This window comes from Falco rusticolus, chromosome 9 (genome assembly GCF_015220075.1).
Source record: "Falco rusticolus isolate bFalRus1 chromosome 9, bFalRus1.pri, whole genome shotgun sequence".
Classification (NCBI taxonomy): domain Eukaryota; kingdom Metazoa; phylum Chordata; class Aves; order Falconiformes; family Falconidae; genus Falco; species Falco rusticolus.
In genome coordinates, this window is record NC_051195.1 from 20,086,200 (window position 1) to 20,098,354 (window position 12,155).

At 45.7% G+C, this 12,155-nt stretch overlaps 1 protein-coding gene across 13 annotated transcripts in view; it reads right to left on the reverse strand.

Moving 5' to 3' along the window:
• Positions 1–19: 19 nt before the first annotated feature.
• MICU1 (mitochondrial calcium uptake 1) overlaps positions 20–12,155 on the reverse strand; it is a 105,799-nt gene continuing 93,663 nt past the window's right edge. For all 13 annotated transcript variants that reach the window (XM_037401264.1, XM_037401260.1, XM_037401263.1 and 10 more), the window contains 3 exons: positions 10,696–10,804; positions 2,805–2,894; positions 20–923 (listed from right to left, as the gene is read on the reverse strand). In XM_037401264.1, coding sequence (XP_037257161.1) covers positions 763–923; positions 2,805–2,894; positions 10,696–10,804 — 360 coding nt within the window. In that variant the 3' untranslated portion in view covers positions 20–762. The remainder of the gene's footprint in view (positions 924–2,804; positions 2,895–10,695; positions 10,805–12,155) is intronic.

Consider the following 12,155-nt stretch of genomic DNA (forward strand, 5'->3'; position numbering starts at 1 on the left):
AGATGAACCATGAGCCATGTTGTTGTGAGCAACATCTTTACGTGATACTTTTGAGAGGACAGCACTCAAAGAGATCTTTCAGCTCATTCCCGTTACAGAACGACAATTCCCCACAGAGCGCACTCCCCATTTAAAAAACACTAATTGGAGACCTCCCACAGCAAGTTGCTTACGCAAGGCAGGATGGGCAGAACAGCCAGTTGCTCCACTACTTTTAACTGCTCTTACACCAGAGGCAGCACCTCAGCTCAGGCAGCCCCTCTGTGAGTGCGCCTGTCCCATCCACCCCCTCTGACAGTCTGCAGGAGCACAGAGCATTTGGCTGATGGAAATCCTGGGCTGCTCCAGCCTCTGCTCCTAGGTCCCACCGGTATGCTCTATGCAGGAATCCCATGGCTTTTTCTTGGGAGCCATCTAAGAATGAAAATAAACCCTGGGCTGTTTTGTAGTAACGTTAAATAAAAGTGATTTGGGTGCAGCCCCATCAACTCGCTTGACACCCAACTGCAGGCAGGGCACATCATGAAGCGGAGGTGGCAGCACAAAGAAAAGTCCTTTTCTTTTTCCTGATAGGGCAATGTTAAGGGGCCAGTGGCAAGCAGAAGCTGTAAATAAAACAGGCTTTGATTTCTAACTTCGATTTACAAAAATCTCCTGTTATGAACAGTCTGGGCTTGCCAGAGCCTGATGCCACCCTGTAGGTGTCCTCAGCAATGGTGGCAGGGCTGATATGTGGAAGCTGAGCACTCCTCCCCGATCCCACTACTGCTTAGGCATGGTGAAGTCCCATGCTGTCTCCTGGGCGCATTTCCACATTGCCCGCATGAGTCGTGTGAAACCCATGTCCTTTGGCTTCTCCAAGCCCCTCATAAGGCGCTGCTTCATTATGGCAACAAACTCCTTGTTGCTCAGCTCGCCGTTCCCTGCAAGACAAAAGGAAAAAAAAACCATGAGAAACACTAAAACCCACCAACAACCTGCATGCACTAACTTTAAAGGGAAGCAGCCACAAGTGTCATTTCTCGCAGACACTGAGATCACGCTTGGCTTCAACCACCCAAAATATCCTGCTGAGCAAGGGTTGCCAAACCACAGCATTTAAATCCCAACCCTACGGATGCTGCCCTGTGTAGCCTGGCACCACTACGCCTTGCAGGGCCTGCAGTGCTGGGGCTTGAAGACAGAAAAACAAATGCAAAACAAATGCCCATGCACCCACAGGAAACTTCACTTTAAGTGATGTAGGAAATAATGGGAGCAGAGAGTAACAGAGCGCAGATTTAATGGAGTAGAAGGGAAGATTCACTGATCTAGTGAGGTTACCGAGAATTATGTCAACTAAATTTATGTTAAAAATAAGATTATAATGAAATAGCAAATTTTGCTCTGTAGTTGCTTAACCTCTGGGATTTTATTTGGGGCGCTGGTTGATCGGAGGGGAGGGCAGCAAGCCACGGTGCCATCGACAACCTGACACCTGCCTGCTGAGGGGCTGATGCCTTCCTGCCACGATGCCACACGTATCCTGTTGCTTGTTTTGCTCCCTTGCCAATGGTGCACAGCTGACAACACTGATTTTAGCTTTTAGGGAGCAGCATAGGAAAGCAACCCACCTTTGGGCACAGAATAAATGAGGGACATCAGCCCTCGAGAAACAAACCTGCCGGTGCCATCGGCTCCCCAGGACAAAGGAGAGGGAATCTCTCTGTCTCATACAGGGGATGACATCATTGTATTTCATGAACAAGTTTCTTCATTTGAGAGCTTTTTTCCTGCCTTACATCCAAATGCAAATCTGGGCAGCAAAATTCCAGCAAACTATCAAGGGCTAGTAAAACTCCCTCCAGTGCTGCACCGTTTTTTGATGCATGCACATCCATAAACACTGATAGAGTGAAAACACACCAAAAAAAGAGGTCTGCACCTGCATTTCCACTTGCCTCCTTCCTTACACAGACTCCCTCTGGCAACCACAGTCTTTCCCCCCAGAGGTTTGCTATCAAAATATTTAGCAGATTCTCCTATGAGAGGATGTAAACAGAGAATATTTGGCTATGCTTCAGTTTAATCTTCAGCCTGATCATCTGGCTTGAGGATTGCATTGGGAAGTGGCACTGAAGCAGAGAAAAATAAAACGAGATACAACCTTAGAAAGACGCAAAGAAGCAGGTGGGGGCTGAAACCAAGAGGGACAACAAGGAATAAAATAATTAAAGACATTTAAAAAATGTTCGCTTATATCAGAAAACAAACAGCTGTCTGTGCATCACTAGGGCCACTCAGAGCTGCCAGATCCTACTGACTGCTCGAGAAGCAGGATGCCAGCAGGGTCTCTGGTACCACTAATTCTCATTAAATTAACCTGAGACTGCTTCAGTGTGGCAACAAGCTATCCCAAAGCACTTGCATCCTCTGTGGGCCAGCAAAGAAACAAGCAGGGCACAGAGCTGCCGCTAATTAAGCTGATATTTGTCCAGACGCTGGAGGAAAAGTACCAGACAAGCTCATTTCCAACACTGGAGCACAATAGCTGATTTCATTAAACAAAATAAAGAGTTTTGTGGGAGAAAAAAAGAAGCTGTGCATGCCAAATGCTTGCATCCAGTGCTTTAAGATCAACATCTTGGAAACTGGGAACCATCAGATACCTTTCCTAGAAAGGCAGGAGCATCAGTACAAATCCATGGTCAAAGATCAGATGAGCCACAGCCATGTCAGTCTTTCCTGGTTGGCATTTCCCCCCTGTATTTCCTCCCCCTGGATCAAATCCTGCCCAGCCTGGCCAAGAGGTTGGGGTCACTCACCATCGCAGTCGAAGAGTGCAAACACCACGTCACACACATGGTCGGAGAGCTCCACCTTGGCCACTGTCCTGGCCACCTGCTGCATCGTCACTGCAACAGAGGAAGGGCACAAGGTTAGCAAGGTGTCATGATGGTGATCTGCCAACTGCACCAAATGCAGGCAGAGGAGCGGAAGACTTTTTTCCTCCCCAGAAGACCGCCTCAAAGAGGCTTGAAATAAGTTTCATCCCCAGCTCATTCAATACATGCCCCCAAACCAGGCTCCTCAAAGCCTTTGCCTTCCTACTGCAACACCACATGGGGTGTGGCAAGGCTGCTGGTGAGCACCCGTGTTCTGATACCTGTGTGTTCAAAATAAACTTTAAAACACTGAGTTGACATGGTTTTTTTCTCCCCCTTTGGTTACAAAATCAGAAGTGTCAGCACTACAGCAAACACAAGGTGGAAAACCTCTCCTGACAGGTTTGATCAACAAGGCAGCTCCTTCTGACCGTGTTGCAAAGATAATGCTCTGAACCAACTATTCCAACAGGTCGGGAACGAAACCGCCCAGTTTTCCTGTTAAGCAACCCGGGGCCAACAATTGCAGAACAAACCCATCCACCCTCCCTGCAACAGGCTTTGCAGCCAGCAGACAAGATTAATCTTGCAATAAAATAAAGAGCTGTAATGAATTTTTACTTGCCCCCCAACCCCCCTGCCCCCAGACTGGCAGCTGAGCCCATCAGTAAAGGAGTAAGTGGTACTGTAGTTTTACTCATGCCTCTAGAACTAAAGAGCCATCCACGGAGCTATCAAACTGGCAGGGTTATGCAGTAGAGTTTGCTGCATAAGGGGAAACACGCCCCACCTCACTGGGGCTGGTTTAGCTCTTTCCCCTATATGTATGTGTGTGCATCTGGCTGCTCTCTGGTCTCCCTTTGACTATTGCAAACTGAAGGAATGAGGGGAGATAAGAGCAGCTGAGTTGTCACCATTTGTCAGGGTTAAAACACCCTGTTCTCTTCCAGATACTCAATAAAACGTAAGGGTTTTGCATGAATGCGAGCATAATTTAAGTTCAATCACTTCCCTACAAAGCCTGACCCAAGGAAACCTTGTCTGAAGACACTGCACCACGGCAGTGAGCCCACAGCGACTGGGATGAACCTTTAGCTGTGGAGTTGGCAAGGCAAAAGAGGGAAGTGGTGTGACACAATCAGATTGAAACCAAAAAAAAAAAAAAAAAAGCTCCGCTTTCATCCTTCTGGGTTCATGCACTCTAGTCCTTTTGCAGAGCTATTGGCCCTTCAGAAATTTCAAAGGGTTGCATGTCAGAAAGGAAAAAATAAGCACCTATCTATACTGTAATTGGATTTATTAGAAACCACATAAAGTGTTTCTAACGGGATTATTTTTTCCCCCCATGAATGTTCAAGACTATTGGTTTCCTCCATCCCATTTCTGCTCCTCTGAGTGAGGTTTGGTGTTTCTGAGGAGGAATCCACAGCGATCATTAGGTCCTTTTCCCCTATAAAATCCCTCCTTTTACTAAATAATGCAGGAGAAAACTGAAATTAAACAAAAGGTTGATTAAAATATATATAATCTCAAGTAGGCACCTGCTGTTTGCCTGTAATTATTCATTTTGAATTAAAATCCTCTCCTACATGACAGATAGCTCTGGTCTGCAGTTACTACTCTGTATTTTAGTTCTGTCACTGTAAGTCAGGATATGGCCACTGCTCCTGTGCGTGTCCTGCTGGCAGCCAGAGCCTGCTTTGGGGGCAGCAGAGGCAATGTAATCATTAAAGAAAACGTGAATTAATTTTGTTCCCGAATCTTGCCAGCTGAGTTGTGGGGAGACTGCTGTCTCTCCCCGCCCACCCACATCAACCAGGCTGCAGAATATACCGCATCATGCATGTGGCACAGCTCTCAAGAAAACCTAGTTAGCAAAGAAGACAAGGGAATTAATGCTTTAAGTGCAGGGACAGCCACCACGTCCCTGCATCCCTTTCTTTTCATCTCTCCTCTTCTTAATACGCACAAATTAGCCAGCAAAATGCAACACAACTGAATGAATGAACTGCAACACAAGCGAGCGGACGCATTAGATGGCAGCAGCCCACCAAAAAGGGCTTTAACAGTGTACCATTTAATTAGCTCACACTGACATCAAACACCAACAAATTCAATGACAAAGCTGCCTTCAGCTTTCCCCATTGGATCCGAGAGGGAGGGATGGATGGCCAGCATCACACATATCCCAAACCAGAGAGGGCAACTATAGATTGCACACGTATAATGAAGTATTTATAGGTCCTCTTTGATCTAACGCCATGAACACCGGAGCCAAATGGTGGATGGCATAATCCTTTTTACCAAGATACATGCCCTGCCTCTGGATTTTACATATGCCTTTGTAAAAGGTGCCTTTCCCCTCCCCAATTAAGCAATGCTTGTTCCCTAAATACACTCCTGGCTCCAGCCAGCTGCAAAATATGTGCTGTAACTCCTACCCGCCACATGCACTGCTGGGGGACTTCAGTAACATGTAAAGTTCAAGGGAAAATAAGAGGTTTAGGTAAAAGAAAAGAGTTTATCTAGACTTATTTCTCAGTTTATTTTTTCCCCAGAAAGTTCTTTTGCTGGGGAGACACTTTAAAACACCTCAACTTTGGCAACAGCAGAGGTTTTAAGTGCTGTAAGCCACCTCTTACCCAAGACCCACATCTTCAGAAAGCAAAAGCAAATCTGTATTTCCTCAGACAGCAACAACAAATTTCATTTAACTCCTCTTAAACGTAAATCTTCTTTCAAGGTGTTCAACCAAGCTTTGACACCATCCTCTCCTCTCAGGTACACCCTATTGAAGAAGTTATTTGCTGTAGTCTTGAAGGGGGAAAAAAAAAAAGAATTATGTCTTCAATTATAAAGTTATGTTTTCACCCCCCTCCTTCCATCTCTACAGGGTGTCACCTGATCCTTCCCTCCTCTTTGACATGTGCTTATTTATTTTTCATGGCCGGTTTTACCAGCTGTAATTTGTAGCCACCAGTTACTTCTTCCTCTCTTTATTAATCCCACTGTGTATGTGTCACCTCCATCACATTGTTCTTGCTCGATGCAAAAATTCTGCAAAATGTTATTTCACAGGAGCTGCATGACTGTGCTGTGCTCGGTAATGATTTTGTTGATTTTTAAGGAGTCATAAGGAAGGGAAAAGTGTCTCTGCTTTCCACTTTGATGCACACACTCCAGGCTGCAAGGTGTCTCAGTGAGGCAACTAAATATTGAAGTAAACCTCTCACCATAATTTCTTTACTGTTTTGCAAAATGAAATAGGTGCTGTCAGGGAAACATCTCCTAAAACAAAGCTTGTTCAGATTTGGGCATTTGGGATGTCTGCATCCATCTCTACATGGGAAAGTCTCCTAGATTTTATACCACTGAAAAACAGTTACACATTTCTATCTTGAAAAGCTATGTGGCTTTTAAAATTTCTAGTGTCTACCACTGGTTCCTCTACTGGGCCATCTGAGTTTCTTTATGCAAGTTTAGTGTCCAACACAGTTATCTTTTTTTTTTCCCACTCATCTTTTTTTTTTTCCCCACTCCAATTCCCAGAACTGCACTATGAGTAATGCCTCACCAAATGCTTACAAACAGGGCTTTTCTATGGCTGAGAGCCTAGCCAGAGAGCAAACCTCACTTTTTTTCCTCCATCTTGAGATTAATCACACATTTTTCCAAAATAATGGGCAGCTGGGTTGCTGCTTTCTTTTCCTTTTTAACAGCACCCAGGGTGACAGGAGCAGGGCTCTCTGCCCTGGGCAGTTCCACGCTGCAGAGGCAGGACACGTGTATTTTGGGCTCCCAGAAACCAGGCTATGTAGGGTCTCACACTGATATGCACATTTCATTTTAAGCATCCCAGCTGGAAATGCTGGATGCCATAATTGACAATATAGCTAGAAAGAGTCGAACTTTTTTCAAATCATCAATTCATCTGTACGTACCAGAATATCCATCCATAAGAGGGATGTACAAACCCTATGCAATCCTGTGGCACAACACATTTTTTCTTCTCAAAATGTGAGGCTGCAGCCCCGCAGCTGAGCAGAAACTGTTTTGACATGAAAGGGAGCGTGACGGAAAGTCATGGAGATCACGCTTCTTGGAAAAAAGCGGAGTTACCAGACCAAAGGCTGAGCTGATGCACTGTTTATGTAACATTCACAGTCATAAATAAGTAAAGAAAGGAGAATCTAACACAGAAAATGGTTTCTAAACTGAAAGGTATTCAGTGTCTTCCAGGGGCTGTTGATCTATGCAAAGCTTGTCCTCAGGGTTACCAAGCTGATTTATTAAAGCCTTGTGGACGTGCATCCTCTGTTGTGATGGAGCTTTGCCCAACAACTCGTTGCATCAGCACTCAGCAAACACTGCACCATAATTGTGCGTGTACTAAAGCCAAAGGGCAGGCGAGCTCCAGACCCTTCATGCTTGGGGACAGTGTGCCAAGCATTTCCACGGTCCCTGTCCATCAGGACAAACACACACACACACCCCAGCACACTGGTGTGAGGGAAAAGGTGACAACCTGTGACCATGGCTTGCCTCTGCAGGACACCATATTTCATTGTTTCATTCTTCTCTTTCTCACAAGTTATTGCAAATACTCATCCAGGCTTTCTTATATGTCCAGAGAGGTGATGGCATCTCCATCCTTGGAGATACCCAAAACCTGACTGTAGGTGGCCCTGGGTGAGCTGCTGTAGGTGACCCTGTTGGACTAGAGGGTCTCTAGACATCCCTGCCAACCTCACCCATGCCACAGAAGTCCTGCCCACCCAACCACCAGCGCTCACTACGTGCCATTACTCCAGAGGAGCGAGCTGAGCTGCACCTTCATGGGGGACTGATTTCTTTCATCCAGCTCTGAAGGCAGATTAAAGCAAGCAGCAACTGAATGACAAAAACATGCTGCACTCAAAACTCTTCTCTACCTCCTTCCAAATTCCCTGTCAAGTTTGCAGCCACTTCAAGCTCCATACTTCAAATAAAATGATCTTCCATTAACCCCTCCTGGGCTCCAGCCCTGCTTTGAACTGGCTGAGCCACTGGAGCAAGCAGTGGGCTCAGCCACCTCCCCTCGCTTTGGCCCATCTCTAGGCAAAGCACATCTGTGCCTTGCCCTAAAACACAAAGGAGTTATAGCGCGGCTCTCTGCTGGAGCCAGCAGCACAGCTGCTTGGAAAGTCTGGCTGCAGACAGTGCCAAAAAAAAGTGCAACTCACACTCTTGCCTTGAAAGGGGAATAAGTGACGAATTCGGCTCCTGTCCTGCTGCCAGCTGTAAGCCCACGCTGGGAAAGTTTTCTAAGCAATCCTTATGATTTAAGAGAATGATGGCTATTATGTTTCCGGTAAAAGGAAAGATGGACTAACAAATAATACATGTGTTATTCTATGGGTCATTAAAATAGAGGTTTATGATCCTTTTTAGAAGAAGAGAGGACTTTAATTCGACACTGAAAACAGCTTGTCAAGCTACGGCTGTTTGATGCCATCCATTTTTTTTCCTCTTAGATTTTAAACAGACCTTCTAAAATTATAATAACGTTTGCTGCATTAGGTTAGCAGTGATTTATTTTATATACTAACTATCCTCTTCCTTCTCCCCGTATGATGAGTAGTTTTTACATTTGTTGGTTTTTAACAAGCAACCTTGTGAAAGGTTGACTTTTGGAAGAGTACACTCCATTTACTGCTTATTTGATTTGTGGCTGCAATATCCAGACTAAGTGCACACATATGGAAGTGGGTAATGCATAGACAATTCAGGCATGGGAGCACACAGATCCCTGCTGCAAAACCCAGGTGTATCACTGTACTGCGCTTTGCACCTTCGTTGGGACCACAGCAAAATGCTCTCTTCATGCCTCCTGCCCAGAGCATCTCTGGGTTGAGCAGCACAGAAGGGTGCAAGGGGTGATTTGTGTCAGCTACCAGACACACATGAAGAGGGGTTTGCAGAATAACCCTCCTCTTCTGCCCAAGCCCGAAGAAATGTCTCCCAACAGCCAGGACCCTTGCAGGCCCCAGGGATGGGCGTCTGGGGACAGGCGAGCCCGCAAGCGGTTTGAAGCCATGTCCCGCGCACCACCAACCCTCCCCAAGGTTTACTTACTCCAGCCAAATAATCCCAGCTCAATGGCTGGGGCTTCAACACAAGCTCATTAATTGCACATAATTAAACAGCAATCACACTGATTTACCAACTGCATGTGGACCTAAATACTCCACAAATGCATATTCCATGACTGGGCAATTGCTAATTTACTGTAGACACCAAGTAAATTGGATTTGCTGGAGTATTATCTCCTTGTGGGATGCTGCAGAAAGGGCTGTGCAGCAGCAGCGCATCCATGCTTCATATTTTTACTTTTAAATGAGAGAAAATCATATTGCCTTCTTTTAAGTCTTAAGATAACAGTGATCTAAAACAAAGAGTATAGATGATTTCCCCCAAACAATCAAAGACGAAAAGGGCTGCTGACACACACAAGAAGAGATGCGACACATTTGACTCCCTTTTGTAATTCCACTGCCCAAAAAACTATGAATGTCTTAATATTCCCACAACAGCAGTGGTTGGAAGAACAGCTTACTTCAGAAACATTTTATTTTGCAGCTGCCTAAATATATCAGCTTTAACTTCCTAGTAGACAAGAGTTTCCACCTAGCCTAAAAAACTTTTAAAGAGTTTGCCAGGTTGTTTTTTTTTAAATTCCTAGTCTGAGTATTTAAAAAAAAAACTCTCAAAAAAAGATCTAGAAACAAAACCCACACACTTCTGACAGATCCTGGCAGTAGAGAGTTGGACTTTTTTAAAATGTACGGGTGGTTTTGTTTTGTTTTGTTTTCTCATTATTTTAGAAGAATGTTGTGTCAGATCTGAGAACATACCTGATAGGGATTAGCTCAGAAAATGAAACACACAATGAGATGAAGGAGGATATGGATTATGACTATCACCAAGCTCCCCAGGACACACCATCTCTGAGGTTTATTCAGTCACCTACTCCAGCACGTGCAGCGCCTGGACTGTGGGTTATCTGATGAGAGCCTGCTCTAGGCAGACTTTAATGCTCAGTCTGGCACCTTAGTGGGGTTCCAGTGCTCCCGCCGCTCCTTCCCTCCAGCTCCAAGGGTGCTTGCCATTAACTAGATTTCAGATCACAAATGCAGCAGCTGGCCATACAGCTCTTATTTCTAGGCAAAGCCTTTTACTTTTAAGCAAAGCTGAAACAAAGCAAAGGCTGAACAGTTCCTAACACCAGCTCCGCTGCTGGTTACTGCCTCTGCTGTGTCGATCACGGAGACTTCTACAGAAGATACAGTTTGCAAGAATACTTCTTATAATACTGCCTGTCTTTGTCAACAATTTTTCAAGTACTTTGTAAAAGGAGAAAAAGCTTCACTTGAGAAAACGGGGATGAAGAAGAAACATTGCCATGGCCAGGATCTGGTACCAGACTCACTAGGTCATCTTGCCTCTGCATGTATCAGGCCTGATTGGTCCTGCTGAAGATACCACGATAGTATCACTGCTTACTAATCGGTCACCAAGAAATCACTGCTTCCTAATCTATTCAGGCTATACCTTTCAGCCTTTTTTTCCCTGTATATCTAAAACTGTGAAAGCTTAAAACCTGAAATCCCTCTTTATCCGTGAATGTAGCAAGTCAAACCTCTCGTTACAGAGAGGAACTTTGATCTTGGTACATTTTAACCTGTCAGCCTGGGCTCGTTCAACATCTTCCCAACTCCAAGGACACAGCATGACTCATGCTCCCTCAAGCTTTCAGCACCCGTCCATCTCACAAGTTTTAAGTCCGTCTTACCTTTATCAAGTGAAGCTCCTGCCATGTGGTAGAAGCTCAAAGCCGTGTCCACATCATTTATGTTCTTCAGAAAAGTGAAGAAGCTCTCCACCTCCTCAAATGTCAGCCCCTAGGACAAAGAAAGGGTCTTACAGTGATGGGAAAAGGAGATTGTGACACTACCTGGATTACATATGACAAAGTGACTTATTGGCCCAAGTTGCAGCCACAGGGGAAATCATCTGCACACTCAAGACACTCCTGCCTTGGCACCTGAAGATACGGTTTGCGACCCATGCTTCTGTTTATCCATCTCTGCTCCCCTCCTGGCCCCAACAGTCGTGCAAGGGGAAGGGACTTCCTTGTGTACAGTCAGCAGCGGCCAAGACCAAAAAGCATTTTTCTGGCTCTTGCTCCACAGCCAGCTCTTGCCCAAAAGCGCAGACATACCACAAGCCTGTGGCTGGGATGCAGGAGACAGCTGGAAGCAGGTTCATTAATGTATTGTTTTTAAGCCTGCACACTTGCAACAACAATAACAAAGTAGTTCACGTGCTGCAAAGTCTCTCCCAAGAGATTCAGAGATCCCTGGGGGGATCCACGTCTTACTCAGTGTTGCAGAAGGTGACATTGCAAAGCACAGCACGTATAGAGTGCCCCAGTTGGCTTTGCTGCTGGTGGCAGGATGGCTGCGGGGCTGCATTGCTGCCTGCTCTACTTACCGGCACAGTTGCCTGGGGCTTGGCTCACCCTGGGACGGGTGAGTGTGCGCTGGGTGAGTGCCTACAGCCACAGAAAGGCATCCTGAGATCTGCCAGCACTGGCATCGCTGCATCCTAGCACAGCCAACGGGTAGGCAGGGGATAAGAGAGACACTCCTCTCTGCACTGATCTGACCGGTGAGGAGGGAGCACACTGGGAGAGCAACTGCCAGCGAGTGAAGCTCTGGGACCTGCACCCAGTTCCACTACACAACACAACATCCAGTTTTATCGACCCGTTTAGCGCCAGCACAACTGCATCACTGCTGGGACAAGAGCTGCAGCCTCCAAACTCCCCCACCACAGCCACGGCCCCGCAACAGAGGTAAATCAGTACTATGGTAATAACCACTCAGCCTTCCTCTCTGGAAGAGATAAATCAGCTTGTCAAGAGGAGTTCAGGTTCAGGCTCCCCCTGTCTTGTCTAGCATGATAGACTGATACAGCAAGATACTAAAAATCCCACCTGCATAACACAGCGCGGTTTTATGGTTTGATGGAAGAGCACACGTTCAGTGGGTACTGTCAAATACAAATGTATACAATCTGTTGTAACCCTGCTCAAAGTCTTCCCAACAACTTCTAATCAAGGAACAGCCGCCTATCTTTTTTTGCAAAAAAAAAGCACATTTTTTACAATCTTCTCGTACAGACATGGTACCTCTAGAACTGTAAGCAGAAAAATTAGAGAACATTTGCAGCTTGTTCCTGTCTTTGCTA